General features: G+C 51.0%; 1 protein-coding gene across 8 annotated transcripts in view; it reads right to left on the bottom strand.

Annotated features, from left to right (window-relative positions):
• Positions 1–25,738, bottom strand: part of ADGRB1 (adhesion G protein-coupled receptor B1) — a 320,747-nt gene that overhangs the window by 182,638 nt on the left and 112,371 nt on the right. For 5 of the 8 annotated variants that reach the window (XM_090040749.1, XM_090040747.1, XM_090040750.1 and 2 more), the window contains exon 3: positions 1,161–1,319. The exons of the other annotated variants lie outside the window; for them this stretch is intronic. In XM_090040749.1, the coding sequence (XP_089896875.1) occupies positions 1,161–1,319 (159 nt within the window). The remainder of the gene's footprint in view (positions 1–1,160; positions 1,320–25,738) is intronic. 8 annotated transcript variants of the gene reach the window in all.

Genomic DNA, 25,738 nt, shown 5'->3' with positions numbered 1-25,738 from the left:
AGGGACTTATTGACCAAATGTTGCAAGCTGAAGCAGGACCTTGGTGACAAATCAACTGCCGGGAGTGGAGATGATGAAATCTAATATGCAGCAAAGTGCCTTAATGAAGGGGAGGAAAAGCCTAATTGTGGTGTGATTTCACTTTATGGAACTGGTAAAAAATGCATGAAGTCATTTTAGCCCTTATTAGAGGAATCCATTTCTGTCCTTCCATTTGAACTTCTCCTTTGTCAGCGAGTCCACTTCCCCGCCTTTGAAGACTGTTGAACTTTGCCTAGTTAGAGGACTTAATCAAACATACTTCACTGCTAATTTGAAACAAAAAGGAAGGGAATAATTATAATCAGAGGCATTTGCTTGCATTAGCCAGGCTGGAGGGTTTTTTTCCACCCCCCTTCTCCATTTTGGTAATGCAAAGGAAGTGCTTGAAATGGAAATGCCTGAAAACACAGGCTTGAATCATCCGTACCTCTCTGGTGCCCGGCACTGACCGACTGTCCTCTGCTCTCTGCAGCAAGGGGGATACTAAGGGGGTGCGTGGGGTGGAAAGGCTCCAGAAGCTATCCACTCTCCTAAAAACGCTGCTATCCAAACTACAGCCCAGACCTTGCCATGCTCATTAGTCTTCCTTAGCATCTTCCTAATCCACAGATCTCAAAGCACTTTACAGAGGAGGAGGAAATAGCTCTGCAGACGGGGAATCTGAGTCAGGGAACAGTGGATGCCCACAACAACAACTTGGTCAAGAAGAGACAACCCCTAGATGCAGGCTGTATCCCCACGCTGGGTATCTTAGCTGGAGTACTACGGCCCTTGCAGATTATATCATCCCAATGGCAAGGAAGGGAATGGGGGTCTCATTCCAGTCTTCAATCTGTGGTGCCCTTGGATCCAAGACTCCCCTCTTCGAACGGATCAGCCCCACGGCAAGCTCTGCCTTTTCCAAAGGGTGCATCTGAGAGTGGGTTAGGGCCGAGCAATGCGCCAGCAACCCCTTTGCGTGGTGCTATCACACATGCAGATGCTCAGATGCAGCCCTTGAAAAATTCAGCCCCGCGTTGAACGCACCTTTTTTATCTACTGCCCTGGGGCTACAGCACCATAACTCCCAGGAAGCCCCGATCCCTCACACGCGTGCCCTGGCACATGTCCCCACTTACTATTGCATGCCTTTCTATTGCACAGTCTTCCTTCCTCCAGGACTCCCTCGCAGACGAGGCTTTTGTCAGGAAGGGACTTGCAGGTCCGCGTGCGCGTTTGGAGACCTCCCCCGCAGTCCTTGGTGCAGTCTCCCCACGTGGACCACGCGTTCCAACCACCTGAGCAAAACCGGAAAAGCCCCGTCAGCTTCGACCGGCCCGGGCGGCGGGGAAGAACCAGGGCCAGAGCAGATGGTGCATGCAGAGGCCCCGATGCCCACCGGGTAGCCTCCCACTGCAAAACCTGAGGCTAAAGGGGCCTTTTATACGAGCAGGGATAGACCGGGTGTTGTAGCACAGGGATGGGATGGCAACTCCCTTGCTTTCGTTAACGTGAGGAGTGCACCCCCAGTTCTACCAGCAGTCCCCGTGGAGTCCTTACCCCACTTCTGGCCACCCATTTCTTTTATCCTTTTCTCAGGCTCTGAATGCATGACATTATAGCGACATAAAAGTAGGCAGACACACAACTTACAGACCTACACCGGTGTAACTCATTGCAATCCAGAGTAGAAATCTCAGGCTCTGAACACACAATAGCAACATAAGAGTGAGCAGATGCACAACGTACAGACCTAAACCGATGTAACGCACTGCAATTCAGGGCAGATATCTCAAGCTCTGGACACACAACATATTATAGCGACATAAAAGTGAGCAGACGCACAATTTACAGACCTACACCAGTGCAACTCACTGCAATTCAGGGTAGAAATCTCAGGCTCTGAAAGCACGACCTATTATAGCAACACAAAAGTGAGCACATGCACAATTTACAGACCTACCCAATGCAACTCACTGCAATCCAGAGTAGAAATACCCCTGAGAGAAGCAAGGAAAAACCTCCATCTATTCTGGTATAGGTGTCGTGTGCCCACAGCTTATCCCAGGATAACTTTGTTTGCTCTGCTTGTACCAACTGATGAGGTGCTATAAGAGCAGCTGTTGCCTGAGAGAGGCGATTACCTGTCTGCTCTGGAACAGCATACGATTCAGATGAGTGTAAAACACCTGCATCTATTACACTAGTGTAAACTCATTGTGCCCCCAGACCCTGGTACGGAGAATCTCCGCTGCAGCAATCCTTCCTCTTGCATCAAAAGGGGTGTGTTATCAAATGCCAGAGAAACAGCACAAGTGTACGCTGCTTCAAAAGCACTGTCTCTCTTCATACACATGTGCACACATGCATGCACACACAAGCAACTGGAACAGTTACAAGAGGGACCCCTTGTTGTCCATCCCCACCCCCCACCCCCCTCCAATATGCTGAGCTGCCATTTCTTCTGCAATGTATTCGCCACCTACCCACCTGTTCACAGGCAAACACTTCTGTCCCCAAAATCAGCCCTGGGACCCCTTGAGCATCCCACAATACTGACTTACCCTCTGCCATAAGAACTGGGTCGTCCTCATCCTTGTCTTTTCTCCAACAGAGTCAAGCAGCAGATGCTGTAGGGACCATCTAAGGATGGGGCAGTGTGACCCACCCACTGTCAGACCCTCCCGGAACAGGACTGTTGTGTTTCACAGCCCTTTGTGGACTTGTCAGTTGTGCCCCATCCCTTCTCAACGTGCTACAACCTGCTGTACCCCCAGTTCAACAGACAGCACTGGATGGCATGCCACACTGCCCTGGTTTCAGGGGAGGGAGCCCATTGCCTCTCCGGGAATGCACTCAGTGCAAAGCACTCTGGTTGTGTGCTGAAGGCAAGCTACCCAGACCAATACTGGTATCCTACAAACTTGTCCTTAAAATCATAGAAAATGAGGGTCTGAAGGGACCTCCAGAGGTCACATCCAGTCCAACCCCCTGCCCCAACTACATCATCCCAGCCAAGGCTTTGCCTACCCAGGTCTTAAAAACCTCCAAGGATGAAGACTGCACCACCTCTCTGGGTAGCCCGTTTCAGTGCTTTACTACCCTCCTAGTGAGAGAGTTTTTTCTTAATATCCAGCTTCCCTTGCTGCAACTCAACTTCCCTTGCTGCAGCCTGAGCCCATTGCTCCTTGTCCTGCCACCTGCCACCACTGAGACCAGTCCAGCTCCGTCCTCTTTGCAACCCCCCTGCAGGGAGGTGAAGGCTGCTATTAAAATAGCCTTTGAAGGAGTGATTATCAGCCAGGGTGCTGCAGCACCCAGGGGTGCCCCGAGATCCTTTTATGTGCCACAGAGTGCCATGCAATATTAGCACTGTGAGGTGTGCAAACACTCGCACACACATCCCAAGGTAAAACCAGAGGTTTCAATAGAAATCCAGAGTATCCAATCCATTCTGCCCTGCTTAATGAGTTCTTTGCAACAGAAAAAAATATCTCAGCATTTTTCCATAGTCGAAGGAGGAGTGAACACCAAGAATTCACTTTTTTCAAGGGGGCCTTGAGTCTATAAAAGATTGAGAACCATTGCTTTGGAGGGTTATCCCTGCTAAACACAAGGCTGCAGTTCAGTGTCCCTGATCCTGTCCTGCCTTAGTCTCAGCAGGAAAATGAGCAGAAATCCCTGGACTTGGAGCTACATCTGTACAGTGCAAGGCCTGAAGGGAAAGAGGCTGGAGCTGGGCTGTTCCCAGTGGGGGCAGACGACAGGACAAGGAGCAATGGGCTCCAGCTGCAGCAAGGGAAGTTGAGGTTAGATATTAGGAAAAACTTTTTTCACCACGACAGCAGCAAAGCATTGGAACAGGCTACCCAGAGAGGTGGTGGGCTCCATCCTTAGAGGTTTTGAAGACCCACCTAAGAAAACCCTTCTCTGAGATGATCAAGTTGGGGCTGGTCCTGCTTTGAGCAGGGGGATCATGGGATCTCCAACCCTCATTTCCTATGATTTTCAAACTGCTATAATGTGCTGCACTGACCTCCAGTGTAATATGGGCCATAGAGGCCCAGCCAGGGACTCTTGCAGGAGCCCAGCAACATGGGGATGAGTTTGGAAGCTGAGTTTTGGAAGACGCATGGCTTCCTGTGAGGCTTGTCTATGCAGCATTGGCAGGCAGTTTTGGGAAAGCATGCTCTACCCATGTCCCACCAACCCAAATCGGAGATGAGCTCCATAGTCACCCATGAGGCTGCCTTCTCTCAGATCTGCCAAAAAACCAGGGCTCGAGATCGGGTCGAGGGGGCGGGGGCAGCATTGGGCATGAATTCAGAGCAGCTTCACTGCCCTTCAGTGCTGGAGGCGGTCGCCGGCTCAGATCGGTGGGACAGGCTCAGACCTGCTGCGGATTTAATAACGTGGTATGCAAAAGCATGCACGCACGGGAGGCAATGAAGAACCTGAAATGGCCCCTGGTAGGAGGTTTGCTTCCTGCTTGGTGCATTTAGCAAAGACAGAGACCAGGCAGCTGCATGAGCAGCTTCAAACCCGGATGCTACAAACAGCTGGGGATGCAGACTCATCCCTCCAAGCCAGTCCACCCACCCCCAGGGCCCCTCCAGAGACACAAAAAGGGGTCAGCCTTCATTAGCAAGGTGCCTGTTCCCATGCCGTGGTCTATCCAGCTGCTCTCTCTCTAATTACAGGTTGTGCTATGGGTCGGGCTGGCGCCAGCTAGGATGAGGCTCAGGGCCTGGGCTAAGCTCAGAGGCAGCAGTAAGGCTCTGGGCTACTTAATTTGGATGACTTCCTTAATAGAAACAGGGAAATGAATTTTGCTTTTCATGGAGCTGCAGGGATCGAGGAGTGAGCGATGCCTGCATCACCCTGCCTCAAGGCAATGCAGGATTGCTCCCTCCTGTTACCAACGTTTTGGCCATGCCTATCCCTCCCAGCCAAGAACAGGGTTAAATGCACACAGGGAGAGACAGACCTGACCCAAGTAACCTGCAATCCAGACAGGCACAACAGGCAAAGCAGGGGAGGAAAGACACTGGGCTACCCTCCATCTGCATCACCACCAGGGATGGAGAGCATGACTTGGCCGAGGTTACCCAGGGAGTCTGTGGCAAGGTGAAGAACCAATCCCCAAATCCCTAGATCCTGGACCAGGCCTTTGCAGCCCATCTGCCACCATGGGGGATTGCCAACAGTGCCCATGGACTGATTTGGCTGGTATCACATCTGGCTTCAGCCTGGACCCCTGGTACCTGATGGGCCAAGGAGGCTCAGCTGGGCCTTGGACCCTGTTATTTTTATCCAGAGCCTTAGGCACTAGTGCCTACAGCACTATGCACTAGGAGACTGCACCTTAAGTCTTCAGGGACTGCCCAGTTCCTCCATAGTCTGGCAGACACCACTAGCCACCAATAGCCAAGCAATGGGATCCTTAATCCCCCCCACTCTCACATCAACGCCAGCCCTGTACCATAGCCAGGTACCCTCCTCAACCTCCTCTGCATGTTTGTAGAGGGATAGCCAGGCCTCCTCTTAGCTCTCACTCACACCAGCAGCTGACCTAAGTCGGTCTTCCCATCCTTAGGAAAAGCAAGGGCAACGTTGGACCCCTGCTGAACCAGATGGGGCAACTGACAACTGACGCCCAGGAAAAAGCCAACCTATTAAATAGGTACTTTGCGTCAGTCTTTCATCAGTCACACGGGATGCCCATGCCTGCTATGGGACAGGGAAATCTGGGTGAGGGGGATCCCCTGCCCCCCATCAATGCTGACCTCGTGAAGGAACACCTTGAGAAGCTGGATACCTTCAAGTCAGCCGGCCCTGACAACCTGCACCCCAGGGCACTCAAGGAGGTGGTGAGCGTCATAGCCCAGCCCCTGGCACAGGTCTTCGAGAGCTCCTGGCGCTCTAGTGTAGTGCCCAAAGACTGGAAGAAGGCCAATGTGGTGCCGATCTTCAAGAAAGGGAGGAGAGTGGATCCGGCTAACTACAGGCCCATTAGCCTGACTTCTATCCTGGGGAAGATCCTAGAAAAGTTTATTAAGGAGGCCATCCTTGAGGGACTGGCCCAGGCTAACATCCTAAGGGATAGCCAGCACGGGTTTGTTGCGGGTAGGTCTTGTTTGACCAATCTCATTTCCTTCTACGACCAGGTGACCTATCACCTGGACAAGGGAGAAGAGGTTGATGTCATATATCTTGACTTCAAAAAAGCCTTTGATCTGGTATCCCATGATCACCTCTTGGGGAAACTGGCCAATTGTGGCCTTGGCTCCACCACGATCCGCTGGCTGGGAAATTGGCTCTGTGGTCGGACCCAGAGGGTTGTGATTGATGGCAGTCACTCATTGTGGTGCCCTGTGACCAGTGGGGTCCCTCAAGGCTCTGTCCTGGGACCCATACTGTTCAACATCTTCATTAACGATGTGGACATTGGAGTCAGGAGTGGACTGGCCAAGTTCGCCGATGACACCAAACTTTGGGGCAAAGCATCCACGCCAGAAGATAGGCGGGTGATCCAGGCTGACCTGGACAAGCTCAGCAAACGGGCAGACGAGAACCTCATGGTGTTTAACACCGAAAAATGCAAGGCTCTCCACCTTGGGAGGAAAAACCTGCAGCACCCTTATAGGCTCGGCAGTGCTACGTTGGATAGCACTACAGAAGAAAGAGACTTGGGGGTCAGCATTGACCACAAGATGAACATGAGCCTGCAATGCGATGCTGCGGCTAGTAAAGCGACCAAAACGCTGGCGTGCATCCATAGATGCTTCTCGAGCAAATCCCGGGACGTCATTCTCCCCTTGTACTCGGCCTTGGTGAGGCCGCAGCAGGAGTACTGCGTCCAGTTTTGGGCTCCACAATTCAAAAAGGATGTGGAGAAGCTTGAGAGAGTCCAGAGGAGAGCCACGCGCATGATCAGAGGTCAGGAAAACAGATCTTACGATGACAGGCTGAGAGCCATGGGGCTCTTTAGCCTGGAAAAGCGCAGGCTCAGAGGTGATCTGGTGGCCACCTACAAGTTTATCAGGGGTGACCACCAGGATCTGGGGAAATGTCTGTTCACCAGAGCGCCCCAAGGGATGACGAGGTCGAATGGTCACAGACTCCTGCGAGACCGTTTCAGGCTGGACATAAGGAAGAATTTCTTTCCTGTCCGAGCCCCCAAGGTCTGGAGCAGTCTGCCAGCGGAGGTGGTTCAAGCACCTACATTGAACACCTTCAAGAGTAAATTGGATGCTTATCTTGCTGGGATCCTATGACCCCAGCTGACTTCCTGCCCTTTGGGCAGGGGGCTGGACTCGATGATCTCCCAAGGTCCCTTCCAGCTCTGATGTCTATGAAATCTATGAAATCTTTGCTCACTCACGTCCTGGACACACAACACATTTACACCAGCATAAAACGAAGCATGATGCACAAGGCACAGCTCTGCCAGGGATAACCTGGAATCACCAAATCATAGAAAACAAGGGTGGGAAGGCACCTCAGGAGGTCACATCTAGTCCAACCCCCTGCTCCAAGCAGGACCAGCCCCAGCTACATCATCCCAGCCAAGGCTTTGTCTACCTGGGTCTTAAACATCTCCAAGGATGGAGATCCCACCACCTCTTTGGGTAACCTATCCCAGTGCTTCACCACCCTCCTCATGAGCATGTGTTTCCTAATATCCAACCTCAGCTTCCCTTGCTGCAGCCTGAGCCCATTGCTCCTTGTCCTGTCATCTGCCCCCACTGAGACCAGCCCAGCTCCAGTTCCTGGTCTAGCTCCAACATGCTCGATTCCTGTGTAGGATCAACCCTGGAAAAACCAGAGGTAAAACTACACCACATCGCTCTATGGGTTGTGTCCACAGCTTGTGCCGCAGTAGCCCCTTGCTCAAGGCAAACAGGCTATTACCCCTGCTCTGACAGCCTCTCTAATGTGGTGCAGGCACCTACTCTGGACTCATTCGAGAAACACTTGGATGCTTATCTTGCTGGGGTCCTCTGACACTAGCTAACTTCTTGCCCCTGGGGCACAGGGCTGGACTTGATGCTCTTTGAGGTCCCTTCCAGCCCGAATGTCGATGAAATCTATGAAATCTATGCATCTAACAGCTACCCTGAATAACTGCACGTCTGTCCACTCCACATCCCAGCCTCACTTGCTTCAGTGCACCATACCAAAATGTAAATGCACCACCTACCCTAAGCCATAATTTCCTGCCCTCTTATGTGATTGCTTGTGCACCCAGGGTGGCTGGAGCTGTACAAGGCAAAAAATGGGCCCTTCAGGCCTTCAGTCTGAATAAAAATTTGCATCCTGCCAGTGCTAGGAAGGAAGGTAAGTAATTTTGCACCTTCCTCGCTGCATTCAAACAGTGCTTGGGTTTTGACCAGCCAGCCACTCCCCATCCAAACCCACTACAACTTTCCAGAAACTTCAACGGACCTGGCATCAGGCCCCATGATGAGACATAAGCACTGCTTTGCTACTCCCTCCCGTAACATCACGGGGTTACCTGGGCTCTGAATTGCCACAGTGCAATAATGCCAAAAGCAGACACGTGGCAGAGTCTGCATCAGGTCACAATGCTAAATGCGATCGGATCGGATCCAGCATGACACCCTGCTCCGAAGCGGATGAAGCCCCAGTGTCACATTGGTGGCAGCCACCGGGCACGTGGGCCTTTTCCGGCGCAGCACAGAGCGCTTGACCTTCAAAGAGACTTTCTTTCCCATGAAAGTCACTTTCTGCGCCGGTGTCATTCTTAATGGTATGCAGTAATAAGCCGGCTTGTCTCTTCCATTTCCTGATGGGAGATGGATTGTGTTTCAAGCGCATCAAAGGCTATTGACATAATGGCAGGTACCCTGATGCCTCGCTCGGGCTGATCAATAGGATATCCGTAACCAGACACGTTTCGCCAGAGCAGGGATAATGAACTCTTCACACATGCTATTAGGAGGCCTCTTTTTTGCTTCTCCCTTGCTGATTTGAAGCGAGGTGAGGGGATGGGGTAGGCAGGCACCACGCAGCCATTTTGATAGATTGGTGATTTATCCGTCTGAGGAGCTTTTCGATTTCACTGTTAAGCAAAATGCATAATTGCTCTAATGTATTAAAAGGTAATTTCATAGCATAGCGGTCAGCAAAACACACACTGCTCCCCTCGTCCAAATGGATTGCCAATCAAAGTGCCCTCCACTTAATGACAGGGTGTTTGAACGGGCTTGCATTTGACGCGGTAATCCATTATGCTATCATTAAAAACCATAAAAAATAGAAAGTGAGGCTCACTCCATTTAATTAATCGAATCTCTCCCCCTGCCTCTGACCAGGGAGTGCATGATGGCATAGGGCCCTGCAGCCTGGTGTCTTCCAGATGTTGGGCTCTTTAACCCTTCGAGCACTTCCAGAAACACCTCAGTTGCTTCAGTTGTAACTACAGTCATTCAGTCCACCGACAGAGCCCGATCGCTGTCTGAGGCTTCAGCATAACTTTTAATCGAGCTTTTTGTCACTGACTGCTTAAGCAGACAGCTCTGAACAGAAGGACCTGGGGGGACAGGGGACAAGAAGCTGAACAGGAGCCAGCAGTGTGTCCTTGTGCCAGGACGGCTAATGGCATCCTGGGCTGAATCGGTAGGAGCGTTGCCAGCAGATCGAGGGCAGTGATTCCCCCCATGTGGTGCCGGGCAGGCAGGCGGTACTGTCTCCACCCAGGAGCATCCAAAGCAGCTGTGGACCCAGGTGGGGTTTACACCACAGTGGACGAGCGGCGGTGTCAGCTGTGGACACCGTCAGCTGGTTCAGGAAACCCAATGCAGAGCCTGCCGGTGGCATCTGCAGCCAAGAACTTTTTTCCAACTAATAAAAGATATCACATCTATCCAAAGAATCTCGCCTGCCTGTGTCCTTTGACCTTACAACCATAAACCCATTTGTACATTTGGCCCTTTATCTCAAGCTGATATGGCTCCTGCTGCCCAGTCACAGCCGAGCAATGCCCAGAACCCCGCGTGCAAACTCCCCCAGGCGACGTGGTACCAAATACAAAACCGCTGGTAACAAAAAATGCTCCGAATTCTCCCACAAAAGCAACCTGCTCGTGGCCTTTCAGCAGTTTGCCCAGAGCATTTGGAGCTCCTCATCCAACTGGAAAATCTGCCGTTATCCAGACTGCTTAATGACAATAAATTGCTTTTAGTGCTAGAATTGCCTATTATCTCATAAGTCTCAGTCATTAAACTACAGCGGCCTTCAGGATGGTTGCACTCAGCTCACACGTGGCATTTTTTTTCTCTCTGAACCCATCCAAGAAGAGAGGTAGTTAGCCGCATTAATCTGAAGGCTGGGTAGGCAGGCACTTCTGTAGACTAACTAAATAAATGCAAAGATACCCAGTGTGATAGCTAGTCCTTCCCATCATAAGCTGGAGTGGCAGAACTGGACCACTTGTTCCCCGACCTCTGGGTTAGTCACATCCAGATCCAGATGTGCTGACTACTCTCCAGCTGCTCTTAGGTCTGACAGGTAATTTTAGGCATTATGTTAGTGTACAAAAGAAGATTATGAATGGACCCAATGGAGAACTAGTACCCTTGGAAGAATAAGGCATAAAATTAGATCAGCTTTAATTCACCACTGAATTAGGTTTCATCTGTTTGCAACTGCGTCGCAAGCGCTGTTTGCTGAATGCAAGTAGGATACTGAAGAAGGGTGTTTGTGCCCGAAAGCTTGCAAAGAACTATTTAGTTGGTCTAATAAAAGATACCCAAAAAGGCTTGCCTGCCAGTAGGATACTCCCTGTGTCTAGGTGTGAAACACACTTATAGTGTGAGCCACTTGGGAATAGTGACGCATCTGTCTGTTCCTGCTTTGAGAGTACTTTAAATCAGTATACAAAACCAGCCAAAATGACACCCGCATGCGTGCACGTGTGCCCATGCCCTTTGCCTCCATCAGCTGCTAATCGTGCTTTTCAGTGTCACAAGAATAATTCCTTTAACTCAATATAATGACAGCCAAGAAATAACGAGACTTCCCCGACAGTTCAGCCGGCGGAGCAAGAGACAACTTGTCTACAAGCGACTCCAGTCCCTGCCCAGTTCATTTTTAGATTCACTCTCCCACCAAATCCAGCCCTGGTGGCTTCTAGGCAGCTGGGCTCTTCTGAACCAGGCATCCCAAAAGACGTCAGGGCTGAAACATAGACAAACCTCGCCGTTCTTACAGCCCCGTGCAGCACCAAGGTATTTATATGTCCCTCATCATCAAGGTGCCTGAGCATCGCAGGGTCCTCAACGTTACCTCCTGCCTTCCTCCTGGTACGGAAAGGGAATAGAGGTGGATTATGTGACCTGTTCAAAATTGCACAGGAAGACCGGCTCAAGTACAGGTTAACGTGCATCTCAATCCTGTTCCTGAATAACAAATGCATCCTCCCTTGCTAAACCCATAGATTTTAAGGCACCCTGAGGATGGACCAGCCTGACCTCCGATGCAGCTCTGTCCAGGAAACCATGCATGCAGCTCATTGCTGTTTGAGCAGAGAGGAGGAGACCTACAAAGACGGCCTGTTTGGACTGACCCACCATCGCCCCAGCAAGTTGTGCCCCTCGTCACATTAAACAGCTGAACCTTATCTCTGTGTAGCTGCAGCTTCCAGCCATTGGATCGTGTTATGCCTTTTGACACTGGAACAAAATCACCGATTCTCGCCCTTCTCCTTCCCACACAGATCGCTGTCAAGTGACCTCCCTTCAGCTTAATGACTGAGCTCCCAAAGTCTCTGAGCATCTACAACTCAGCCTTGCAGTCCCTCCCAATGCTTCAACGTTGGTTTTGATGCGCTGACACCAACACATTATCCAGTAATCACCTGCAGCCATGAGCATCCTCTTTGATCATCCCATAAGTGCGTGAAGTGGCACAGAGCCATGGGAATGTAGGGCTGGAAGGGAGATCACCGAATCCTGTCCCTTTGCAGTGAGTCAGGCGAAGCGTATTTAGACCATCCCCAGGAGACATTTCCCTAACCTAATCTCACAAACATCTAAAAACAGAGCGTCACTACTCTGAGCTAGAAAGCGTCTCCTTATATCATCTTCGCTGCAAAGCTGCTCTTCTTTGTCCTAGCACCATGAGGACGTAAAGAACAATTACTCTTCATAAGAGCTGGCAGACAAGGTAACATGTCATGTTTCCCCTTGTCCTTTCCAAACTAGGCAAACCCAAATTTTTCCACCTTTTATGACTTCCAGACCTTTTCTCGCTCTTCTCCATACTGTCCAATCCACCCTCTGTGGGCATGCGGTACCCAAAACTGGACACAGCGGTCCAGCCAAACCAAACGCAAGGAGAGCAGAAAATTACGCCCTCAGTGATATTCCTGGTAAACCATCTCAGGATAAGACCTGCCTTTTCTGCAACAGCAGCCAATTGTGGACTCACCTCCAGGTCCTTTTCTGCAGTGCAACTGCCTAGCCAGTTATTGCCCTTTTATATTTTTGCCTTTGATCATTGCAGTACTTTGCACTTCTGCTGCCAGATTTCTTCCTCTTGATTACGGACCATTTCTCCAGCTTGTAAGGATTGTTGTGAATTCTGACCACAGGTGCCCTCTCAATCCAGTGGCTCTCAACTTTTTGTACACTCAAGGCACCCCTCGTTGGACTCGAGACACTCTTCAGAAAATGCCAGCTCTTAGTTCGCACTTGTTTTTTGACTACAGGAAAGTAAAAGAGCAATCCCTCTGTTGCAAGGCACTCAGGAAGATTACAAAAGGGAAGGCTAGTTTTAACACTATGGATTCCTATTTGAAACCTCTGAGTTCATCGTGTGAATCGTGTTTGCACACCTAAGAGGGCTAACATTGCATGACACCCTTGAAAGGATCTCAAGGCCCTGCAGGCTGAGAATCACTGCTCTAGTTTCAGCCAAATCAATAACGAAAATATTGCACAGGGATCACTTAGGTATCTCCTCCCAGGCAGTCCAAAGACAATTTTGCTTAGTGGACTGATCACTAGACTGGGACTCAGAACTAATAAAATCACAGAAAATGGGGGGTGAAGGGACCTCAGGAGGTCACATCTAGTCCAACCCCCTGCTCTAAGCAGGACCAGCCCCAACTACATCATCCCAGCCAAGGCTTTGTCAAGCCGGGTCTTAAAACCCCCAAGGATGGAGATCCCACCACCTCTCTGGGTAGCTTTTTTCAGCAGTTTACTACCCATCTAGTGAGAAAGTGTTTCCTAACATCCAACTTCAACTTCCCTTGCTGCAGCCTGAGCCCATTGCTCCTTGTCCTGTTGTCTGCCCCCACTGAGACCAGTCCAGCTCCATCCTCTGTGCAGCCCCCCTGCAGGGAGGTGAAGGCTGCTGTTCAATCCCCCTTGGTTTTCTCTTCTCCAGTCTAAAGCAGCCCAGTTCCCTCAGCCTCTCCTCACCCGTCCTGTGCCCCAGTCCCACAACTCTTTTCATCACCATCTGCTGGACTGTCTCCAGTTTCCCCACATCCTTTCCTTAGTGGGGGGGCCCACAGCTGGACACGGGACTCCAGATGTGGCCTCCCCAGTGCCGAATAGAGGGAAGAATCACTACCCAATCTGCTGGCAACGCTCCTACCGATGCAGCCCAGGATGCCGGTCGCCTTCTCGACACCAAGGGCACACTGCTGGCTCCTGTCCAGCTTATTGTCCACTGTCAACTCCTAAGTTGTATTCCCAAGTTGTCTTCTATTCAGTGACCTGCTGGGCAATGTTGGCCACATCATTTCCTTTCATCATGCCTCAGTTTCCCCCATCTATAAAATGGGTGCAATGGCATCAATCATCTCTACAAATTGCTGTTGAGATGAATGAAAAGCACTGCGAAGGGGGAAGGCATCATTAGGACAAACTTTCCCCTGTCCTCCCTTCGGACCTCATACTGCAACATCTCCATCTCACAAACCATTTCCCACTCAACTGCTCTCATCACCCCCTTTCACCCAAAGCCTTTTGTGTTATCCAAGTATTTAACAAAGGTCAGAGGCAGTGCTGAGGCTGCATTAACGTTAATCATGCCTGGCTGGCTCTCAATTAGAAAGACTCGACCTTTTTTGTAACTACCCGCCCCCCAATCCCCCACATTGCTGCTCTGCGGCTGTTTTGAAATGAGCGGTGGCTCCTATTAGTGAGGAGCCCAGAGGCTGAAATAATGAACAGACTCAACGGGTAGATCACAATGTCAGGATGTGTAGTGGTTTCTTCTTTGTATTTATTATTATTATCCCTGCTCTCTGTGATCTTGGCTCCTGACTGTCCTTGCAACAAAGCCCCCTGAGACCATGAAGATGAAGAAGAAAGCCAAAACCTCATTTAATTGGCCAACCCCGGTTTTAAATACAGCTTTTTGAGGTCAACACTTGGAACAAGGTGAATAGCAAAAGTCCTGTCACAAAAAAAAACTACCAAGCTGTCATTGTTTAGTGTCAGTATTTTGTTCAAAGAACTTTTTTTTTTTTTTTTTTTTGGTTACTGGCATTTGGTGCATGTCCCAGGCTAGGACCTTACATGATCATCTAGTCCATTGAAAAGGGAGCTGCTGCTTGGGCCAGCTGATGACGATGTCTGTGCATTAGAAAACTGCAAGAGAAATGATGAGAGGTCCAGCAAACCTGTCCCCTGAGACACTATTTACATTGGAGAAGAGGGAAGGGAGACATGATACGAGTCTTCAGATGTGAAAACTTAGGGCAGTGATTCTCAATCAGGGCGCCGTGCCACATTATCACTGTGAGATGTGCAAACGCCTCCCTGTGAGCCGCAAAACAAAGGCAGAGATTTCACATAGGAATCCACAGCGTGGGAGATATTCTGGCCTGCTGTCATTGTTTGGAGCACGTTGCAGTGGTAGAAACACTCTATTAGTCCTCCACAGTCAAGGGACGAATAAAAGCAAAAAGCTGGCATTTTCCAAGGGGTGCCTTGAATCTAAAAAGGTTGAGAACCACCGGCATAAGGGAAGGTAAAAGACCATTCTCTAGAGTCACTGGGGGTAGTGCAAGAAGTAACAGGGCTTAAATTACAGCAATGGAGAATTAGATTAAACATTGCGAAAACTATCTAACTGACAGGACGCTCAAGCACTGGAACAGATCCCTTCAGAGACTCTGAAATCTCCATCGGGGAGTTTTAAAGAACGGGCTGGACACATGGTTCAGAGTATACCTGGTCCTGCCTTGGGGGCTGCACAGCAGACGAGGTGCTACATTGAAGTCCCTTCCAGCTCCATCCTCTACGATTGCATCACATGGCATAAATGGTCAAAATTAGTCAATGACCCAAAGTTACTAAACCCACACTGAGATACCCCGATAGGTGGCTTGACTGTCAAAGCTGATGAGTAGCTGTCACTCTCGTTGTCTTCAGTGAGATATGGTGCTCATTAGCTCTGGAAATGAAGCTAGGAGGACCCAGTTCAGCTAAGCATCACTTATGGTGATGAATCATATAGATGACATAGATATAGATATAGATATAGATATAGATATAGATATAGATATAGATATAGACAGAACAAAGGGCAATGATATAGACATAGACATAAATATAGAACTAGATATAGGCATAGAAAGAACAAGGGGCAATGCTGTAGATACAGACATAAACATAGGCATAGATATAGATATAGATGTAGACGTTGATATAGACATAGACATAGACATAGCTACAGATATAGATATAGATACAGCTACAGATGCAGATGTAGATATAGATATAGGCATAGACAGCTATAGATATAGCTATAGATGTAGATATAGCTGTAGATGTAGATTTAGAATCACAGAGCTGGAAGGCACCTTCATAGGTCATCTAGTCCAACCTCCCACCAGAGGCAGGATCATCCCAATCCAAAACATCCTATACAAATCCATTGCCTAACCTATTGGTAAAGCTACCATCAACCCTGGCACAACCACTGGACATAACACCCTACCTATCCTGCCACAAGTAAAGCAGGAAGAAAATAATGGCCAATGCCCTGCTGCTGCATGGGTTTCATAGCTTCATAGATGTTAGGGGCTGGAAGGGACCTTACAGATCATCGGGTCCACCCCCATGCACTTGATAAAATACAAACATGACATCCCAAGAAGAGGTCTATGCCCCACTACAGAGGAAGGCAAAACCCCCCTTGGCCCATAATAATCTGATGGTGGGGTAAAACTCCTTTTTGACTCCAAATAGGATGATCGGTCTGACTCTGAGCAGAAGAGCAAGTTCCTCTAGCCGAGGTTAAACGTCTGTCTCAAACCACCTAATAAGGACAAGGTGCCGGATCGGGACCACAGTGCCTGGCTTTCCCGGGAACTCTTACTGAGTTTAATTCTTATTCGGTGGGACAACGAATATGTGCAGCTGAAATGCCAGGGATAAAGAGGGACCATATTTGAGACTGTAGGAATATGGGGGAGAAAAGCCTGAGAAAAGATGATTAGCCTAGAGCATGACAGCGAGTGAATAAGGCTGGGAAACAGGCTCGCTAGGGAAGTGGGAGAAGCCTTGTAGCTTAAGTTATTTCAGAGTGCAATGGTTCGAACATCAGATGACAGACTGATAAGAAAAAAACCCAGCCTTTACCATAAGGGCAGAGCTGCTTCCCACTCTTAACTTCTGTGGTGCTATTTAACTCATGCACGATTTGGGCTAGTACATAATATCTGCTTGTAAGTTATCTACAGCCTCTGTACCAAGCAAGATGGGGAAATGTTCACACACACACACACACACCCCCCTCTTGATGGTGAGAAGCAAATACATCCATTTAATTATAAATGCAAGGCCACAACTCATATCAACACTTCCAGATTTCAAAATTAGATCATTTAGGTTTTCCTTGATCAAAATTTGGAGCAAAAAAAATTTGGACAAAACATTCACAAGAGTTTGTTCCTTGAGCAGCCACCTCTGTATTACTGTGTCTTCATTTCCAGCTGCAGATTTTACCCTCATGAAGCATCGTTGGATAAAAGGTATCCAGGTTGTAGTCTTATTGGTCTAAAGGAAAAAAGCAATCGGGGCTCGTGGATATAATAAAAGATATCACCTCTATCCATGAGCCCCGATTCCTTGGATAAAAGGCTTTCCGGAAGTGCAAAATACTGTGGCATTGCAAGCAGTTCTCTCCAAGTATCAGACAATTTTATTTTGTTTCCTAAACAGGATTCCTAGCGTGGGTACTCATGGGACACCCAGTACCATGGTATGTGTGCACCTCTTAAATGCAGCTATCCTCACATCACCTGTGGCATTCAGGTCGGTGACACTATGCAGATAAGAGACTCAATGACATGCCAAGGTCACGCAGGAAATCAATGGCAAACCAGTGACTGAACCCAGGACTCCCAGGGAATAAGCAAGTGCCTTAACTCCAGGAACATCCTTCGCCTTCATCAGCACCATATCCCCATTTCACAGACAGGGTAAGCACACAGAGGGTCAGGCAGTGAACAAGCCGGGAGAAGAACCCAGGAGCCCTGTTTCCCGCTCCCCTGCCCTCATTGCTGCTACTACAGAGTGATGTGGGTGCAGCTGGTCAAGATGACTAAAGCTAGTGGTATCTGATAGCCCTGGAGCAGCCAGCAAGATGCATGCAGAACACTGGCTCTCACTGCGCATCTGCAGGGATCATGCCCGGTATTGGCAATGGTTCACACCGGCTTCACACGGGCAGGTTTTGCCTGGAAAGCAACTGAACAGCACATGCAAAGGTTTGGGTCAGGAACAACCCAGCTATCAGCCAGGACTTCCCTCCAGCTCACAGGAATCGGTCCCCCTGTCCTCCTGGGAAGTACTTTTGTAACCTCAGCCACATGAGTCGTGCCTTGGACTGCCCTGAAAGCCTGGCCCAGAGGCTACCACTTTCCCAGGACGTGAAAGCATCTTCTGAACCACCCACATAGCCAAGACAGCACCGAGTCCCAGGATGGCCCTGCTGCTGTGCTCGGAAAACAATCCTGCCTGCAGCCCTTGCTCATCCAGAATTGCAACCGAGCTGCAGCCTGCTTGGGGCCTACGGTCAGAATAGGAACAAGAAAGGATAAGAGAAATAATGCCAGTCATGATAAGCATAGGGGCAGCGGCGCAGTGATGAGATGATGTGAACACTTGGCGCTAATATAGCCTTTTGCCGGCGCTGTGGTTATTATTGCCATCTCTCATCTGTGCTCTTGCTGCGCCTACGGACGGCAGGGGAGATTAGGTCTGGATAGTGCTCGGTGACCCATGGACACAAAAGTCAGACAGAGCCCTGACCCCAGGAGCTGACAAGCACTTCTGCGGTAATGCAGCACCTTTGTGTCACAGTGAATGGACCGGATGGACGAACAGACAAGACATGCAAACTATTTTACAAACGCTTGGCTCTAATTAGTGCATTAATGAGTAACATGAAGCAGTGCAGACAGCCTGGCAGCTCCCCAAGGTGCATGACGCTTGTAGCTCTGGGGAATAGTCTACTCGCGATGGGGACATTTAGGGGAGGGATATGGTGCACTCGCGATGGGGACATTTAGGGGAGGGATGTGGTCTTCTTCCAGCCCAAGACCTGCAGGGAAGGATGCCCAACCCTAGGCTGAGACCCCAGGTTCCCACTCCTGCCTCCAAAGCCCCAGTGCATCGGGGCCAACCGTACGGAGGCTGATGGGTGCCCAGGACATTGGTGGGGTCTCGTCATGTAATAAACTCCCTGGAAACAGCAATGGATCTCAAGCCATTTTCATTAAGCACCGTGGAAACAGCAAGCAATTATTTTGCTTGGCAATTAGGCACTGTTCCAGATGATGTTTCCTATTAGTATCCCAAAAGGCAGTGATAGGGGACGTGGGCTCCAGGGTTCGGGAGCAAGGGGTTCTCTCTCCGTCCGGGATAAAAACCCACCCGAGGCTCCCAGCATGAAGCAGGGGTGACATCTACTGGCCGTATGGCCCAGTAAATAGTGCGTGGCTTTTTTGTCTTCCACCTGCTCCAGCTGTAAATGGGCATCCAAGAGGTCACCTAAATGCTTGGCTATGCCATAGGGGCTGGCACGGCCCCTCCAGGTCTCAGGGTTCAAGCTGGTGCTATACCAAAGTCCTCAGCTCCACACATCCTCAAGCTTGTCAGGGTCTAGATGCAAGCTCCACTTAGCAGCCCATCAGCAGTGAGGTGTAAGCAGATCTGCTTTGCAATGGGCACCATCATGATGCCTCTTTGCCCGTGCTACTGCAGGGGCTCGGATGGCATGTTAGCTGTGCCTGGTGCAGCCCATGGGTTCCTCAGTCCTGAAGTATAACTACTTAAGCTTGCTTCCTCCAGAGACCCAGCTGCACCTGCAGTGTCTTGCCAAAAGATATCCAGATGCCACCATGCTTGCAAGGAACCGTGAGTGGCCTCCTGGTGCAAGGAGCAAGGCGCCCGGTGCTGCAGGCGTGGAGGAGGGGGCTGTTGCTGGTGGCAGGTGCAAGTCAGGGGGAATGGATGGGGGTGTCTGCAACATGGTTGGGGTTGCAGCTCTACCATGCAACGCCCTGCCATCCATGGAGCCATGGGAGGCATCTTGCACAAGTCATGTTGCCGCTCAGGAGCAGTAATATTCTTCCTCCGCCCCGAGTCTTTCTCCTTGCTCCGGCAAGTGGAGCAGAAACCCGTCAGTTCCCACAAACCCAGCTTCTGCCCCTGACACCACTTTCAGCGCAGCAGCAGAAGTTCAGATCCCAAAAACAGAAACCCACTGAGAAATCAACACATGCTGGACCCAACCCAGGATGGATGCAACAAGAGGGAGCCCCTGGGACTCTCACGGGCCGGCTTGGATTGACATCTCCCAGTTCTGACATGCAACACGATCTGGGGCACTCATTAGGAGCTTGTCACTGATGCTGCAAAGGGCTCCACCAGCCAAGGCTTCAGGGAAGCCTGGGAGCAGAGCCCTGATCCTCTGCACGTTGCTGCCTGTGTGCAGGGAAGGTGCCAGAAACAGCAGAGGAAAAGCGGGTAAGATACCTCAACCCCTCACAATGCTCATCCGGTCCCGTGTGCTACCTCCCAAGGACACTTTGCCTTCCCCCGTACTTCATAGGCCAAATCACACCTCACTTTCACAGGGACGCACCCCACAGGCATCATTTAAAACTAAGAGCCAGCAGGGTCTGGTCCCCCGAGGTCACAGGAAGCAGAGCCACGTAGTCTGGGCAGAGATGGTGGCAACCTGAGCCGGCCTAGAGAGAGGGCCACCAATTTCCATATGCATTTCCAACCCGGTGACATAACGCAGCCACTTTTCTCCTACCTCCGCGAACCGTGCCTTCCCCTCTGTGTTTTTTCCATCAGTCTGTCCTTGCAGGAAAACCTCTCACTGGCTTCCCCATGGTCCATGAGGAACAGGGCATCCGGCGCTGCTGCCCCAGCCTCTGTGCTCTTGCAAAGCCTTGCCCGGGCTGCTTGCCGGTTGGATCTGTATCCACCCCTGCAGGCTGCGGATGAGCGGAGGCTGCAAGGGGCACCCTGTGTCCGGGGTTTGATCCTGCCAGAGGAGGACAGTGGCATGGGCAGGACTAAGAGGGTAATTGGGTTTACTTCCATCGGGCCACCTGAAGACTTTGGATGCAAGTTCCCGGGGGAAGGGGGGCTCTTCTGCTTGGCATGCAAGCAAAGCCAGGGGCAGGGGGTCCTTGCCAGGGACTGGTGCTATCTATCATCATCACAACAGTCAATTTGCTAGCTCCTGCCCACCATCAGGAGCCCTGATCCTCCACTGACGGAGCTCAGCATAACTCCACCAAAGCTTTGCAAAGTCACTTGCTTGCATCTAATGAGCAGAGAGGGTTTCCCCAACCCCCCCCCCCCGCAGCAGTACACAGCCCCACCTCCCACAGCCCCCTCAAACTTCATCCCTCTGCCCCCCCTACCAGGATGCTATCCAATCTACACTCCCCATTGCTGTATTTTGATGCCCCCGGCAGACAGTGGGCATGCCCTTTCTTCTGCTGCAAGTGGCTCCTCTATCCAGCCAGCAGATGCCATAGGCTTTTTATTTAAGAGGGTGGTACCCAGCAAGGTGCAAAAGAGCCAGGCCAGCATCTCTGGAGCAGAGCTCTGCCTTTAGCCAGTACAACTAGAGAGCCCACAGATAGGGAATAGGGGAATACCTGGAAAGGGAGGGTGGTCAGTAGCTATTTCCTTGAGGTCTGCCTTCAGCGCATCCTTGTAGCGTGTCCTCTGGTTGCAAATGCAGCAGTAAGTGCTCAGGAGAGCAGGCTTTGGGCATGTAAAGCCATGGCTGCTCCCCTAGTTCAGGCACAAAGAGCAAGGCAATATCTCCACAGGCCTGGCCAGACTCCAATTAGAGGCATTTCACCATGGATCTTAACAGCCTTTGCCACCCCATTGAATGCATTAGCTACATCAGGCTAAAAGGTCTTTAGCAGTGCAATGAAGCATCGAGCACAACAGGGCACGCACACAGCAGCATGCACCTTCAAAAATACCTGTCCCCAAAGCAAAACACTGCCCCCCAGCTCCCATCCGAAAAAGCCTCAGGGGACACACGTCAGCCATAAGGTGTGATGCGTGGTCACGCAAACGCCACCCACTTAGGGTGACAGGGGACAGCAGAACAGAAAACATCCAGAACAGACCTTCCTAGTGTAGCAGAATAAACCATGTACTGGGCACAATACAAACGGGCACAGCCAGGTAAGGGGCGATTTCTATGCCACCGTATGCCCCCGGTACATACCAGCCCCCTGATCCCAGTGGTAAATGGACATGCCGGCACAGCACAGCAGGTGCCATTAGCAGAGCACTGCAGAAAGTAGGCAAAGGGCCATTTGAGACTCACCGGCTACAAACAGATGTCTCATTTGTCCTAGGATAAGCCACTTCATACTGGAACAACATGCGAGGGTTCAGACATCCACATTAATTACCCCAGGATACATGCTAAGAAGGTTCACAGGATAAGAAGTACTAAGTGTTTATCCTGGGATGTCACACAGTGCATCTGAACAGTTATCCTGGGATTGCATCATTAAATCAATGGCAAAAAAGCAGCAGTGTACTCAGCAACCCCTGACTGGAAGGGCAATGTGTGCACATGCCAGTCCCAGGATATTTCTGTTCCAGGCACAACTTTCCCAGGGACAACTGCAATGTTTGTTCCTAACCTGAGGGACACAGTGGCTTGCCTGACATCACACAGGAAACCAGGATAAGGTCTACAGAGTGCAAGATTAGACCCTGAACCACTAAACCAGGCTCTAAGCTGCAGCTGTCCTAGTAAATTCAAAGTGCATATGCAGGTTGTAAAGGCAGTGAAAAAAGTTAGAAAAGCCTCGCTTGCATCCACACTACCCCGCAGCCTGCAAAGGCACGTGCTTGCTTTGCTGCGGCCAGAGCCCCAGGGCTGTGGAAACCGATGTGGGTGGCTCAGCCGGGCAGGAAGCTTGTCTGCGCGCAGAGCTATTCATCTCCCATGAGTGGGTCCTATGTCACAGCAAGCTGCACAGGATCAATACCAGCTCTGTTATTTTTTTTCCAAGCTCTTAATTAATCTGTGCCCTGCGGTACCGAGGGAAGCTCTCACATGCAGAGGACGGTGGGATAAGCAATGCAGTGGAGCTACACAGGGAGGCAGGATCCCACTGAACTCAACGGGTAGGAAAGCAAGTAACCCCAAAGATATCAACTCATACCCCTCTCTCACATATACACACACGCCTTCTGCCCCAGACAGGTAGCCCTCCATCTCTGCGAAGGCCAGACCCCGATCTGTGATGGTTAAGAAAAGCCCGTGACCCATCACTGAAAGTTAATTCAGCAAAGCCAGGCTGGGCTAGCTCAGAGAAGTTCAGCATCGGGGAGATGGACGGGCTTCACAGTACCTGGCTGGACATCTGGACCTTTCTTCCTGCTTGGGGTGGAGTCCCTGCTTCTGGGAGGCCCTGATAGTGGTGCCTTAGGAAACGAGTCTGCAGGAGAGCAAATCTATGGACTGCAAACAAGCAGACTGTAACAAAGGGCAAATATTTCCAACTAGGAGTCTCCAGGGATCATCAGATCACACTCGCGTGCCCAGAGCTAGCTATTAGTGTGCTCTGTAGACCTGGCAGGTACAAAGGCGGCGAGCCTAGACACACACACTCTTCCATCTACATTGCTTGCCGAGCGGTGCCATCTCTTCCTTCGGTGGCTACTCGGAGATGGTGTTTCTCTTCACACAGAGAATCATAGACATTTACAGCTGGAAGGGACCTCAGAAGGTCACACTTAGTCCAACCCCTGCTCCAAGCAGGACCAGCCCCAACTACATCATCCCAGCCAGGTCTTAAAAACCCCCAGGGATGGAGATGCCACAGCCAGTTTCAGTCCTTTACTACCCTCCTAGTGAGAAACTTTTTTCCTAATATCCAACCTCAACTTCCCTTGCTGCAGCTTGAGCCCATTGCTCCTTGTCCTGTCATCTGCCCCCACTGAGACGAGCCCATCTCCATCCTCTTTGCAGCTCCCCCACAGGGAGGTGAAGGCTTCAGGTAGTTGAAGGCTTGGCAGGCTGGCTCCTGAATGCATAAATAGCCCCTCCACCACTCGCAGCAACCGGCAGAGTTGGCTTCACAAAAATCAAAAAGAAAAAACATAAATGGGATCTTTATCTCCATGCAGCAATTGTGCAGCATGCCTCTGTTTTGCAGAGAGAGCTCCCTGACTGAATCTCAGCTCCAGGAGCCTCCTGTCCCAACACCGCTAGCCTCAGACCCTAGGGACCAGGCTGGCTATCCATCAGTGTTTTATAAACCCACCCCGAACACAGCTCCCCTCATCCTCTGACCCTCCAGGTGCTGACTTTCCCGAGGCAAGACCATCTCATTCATTCTCCCATCTCCCCCAGGGACCTGGACCACACAGGCCCTGATTGCTGCCAACCATCTGCTGATCTCGCACAGGGTCGTGGTGGTTTTCACATAGGTCTACAGTGCTCTGGGGGCACTTTAACCCCGTGAATTATTTATGTAGCTCTGTAATACTTCACTGGAGGCTGGGCTGCCCCTATACAAGCCATTCCTCATGCTTATAATTCTACCTGTAGCCAGCGGTGGCTCCTGGGAGCCCGAGTTTCCATCTCGGTAGGCCGGCTGCTGAATGCATAAATAGCCCCTCCACCACTCGCGGCAGCACACGGGGTTGGCTTCAAAAAAAAAAAAAAAAAAAAAACCCATAAAGGAGATCTTTATCTCCGCGCAGCGATGCTGCAACATGCCTCTGCTTTGTAGAGAGAGCTCCATTTAAATGCAAATGTGCCTTTTTTTTGGCCAGGGACTGGAGGGAAAAAGGCTCTTGCAATGACATGTTGCTTAAAGTACAGCCCGTGGTTTTTAAATTGAATCGAGGTGCAAGAGGTCTTGCCTGAGCAGCCCCTGACCCACGTACCCCATCCACACTCCCCCGAATGGACCAGCACCCAAGAGAAGAGGGAGAAGGCAGGCAGAGTTGGTTTCTCCGGGCTTGGCCCCACCATGCTGTAGTCAGAAGTAGTTTGGAGGTTGCCTTCAGCAGGAGAAGCAGCTAATGGGGGTTTTGCAGAGAGGGAACGGGAGTGCCTAGAAGTGAGCTGGAAGGAAAGAGGAGGACGGCGAGACAGATGTCCCTGGAGAAGGAAGAGGGGAGAGAAGCAATTTGGGCTAATGAAGGGGGCCTCCGACAAGAAGCCAGGATGAGACCCTGCATCTAAGCCCAGCTTGGCCACTGGTCAGACAACCCACTTCACCCCCTTCGGCGGCGTTGGGGGCTCAAGATGGGCTGGGACAGCCGTCCTGTGGGGCCTCCTGCCAAGGGGCCATGGGGAACCCAGGGCGAAGGGGGAGGAGAGGGCAGAAATGAGCACGGAGACAGGGCTACACGGGACTCGGGGCCACAGGGACCGATGGAACTGGGCCTGGATGCAGGGGTTCACAGCAGAGCTGCGTCCGCAGTGCCGAGGATGCAGTGCTCCAGGGGGCGGGGTCTCCGGCCAGCTCCCAGGCTAAGCCGTGGAGGCGCTTGTACACACTACCTGTGGGGCGGAGGTCCCTCTGTCCAGGTATCGCCCCCAGACACATGGAAACTCCCCATGTGGAGAGAGAGCTGCAGCAGCAGCACACGAAGGCAGGGCCACAGCCTCTCTGCATGGTCACACCACAGCCTCTCTCCCCGTCGCATGCCCAGGCCTGGCAGGGGGGTGGTCACGCCAGCTTGCTCCCCTGAAGAGCCAAGGGGGCCGAGAAAGGCTGCTATAAAGACGAGCAATGCTGCTGGGCTGGTCTCTCCTGCAAGCCAGACCCACATGTGTGCATGCATGAGATGATGCTCCCAGCCAGACACCCGTCCATCCAGAGAGCCGCAGGAAACCGCCCTGCATTAACCGAAGAGAAGCATCAGTCCACGTCACATCAGCGTGGACCTTCTGTCCCCTCTCAACATTCAGATCTGGTGGGTTGATGGGGTTTTTTTTAAGTCCCTTTGCCTGCTAACATCTGATGCAGTTCAGTTGCTACAGGGACAACGATTTGCAAGGACAGAGCTCAGGGAGGTCCGTGAGAAGGAAATCAATGTCGCCCGTTCAGGGATCGAACAGTCCCTCTCTGATCAGCTGCCCAGAGCAGGTACTCACAGAAAACAGCGGGCCCTGGAAGTGCTTGCACGAGCCCAGATGATGT

This window comes from Crocodylus siamensis, chromosome 3, assembly GCF_052110815.1.
Source record: "Crocodylus siamensis isolate JL-2025a chromosome 3, ASM5211081v1, whole genome shotgun sequence".
NCBI classification, from domain to species: domain Eukaryota; kingdom Metazoa; phylum Chordata; order Crocodylia; family Crocodylidae; genus Crocodylus; species Crocodylus siamensis.
Note: the sequence above shows the minus strand (reverse complement) of the source record. Positions and strands in the feature narration are given on the sequence as shown.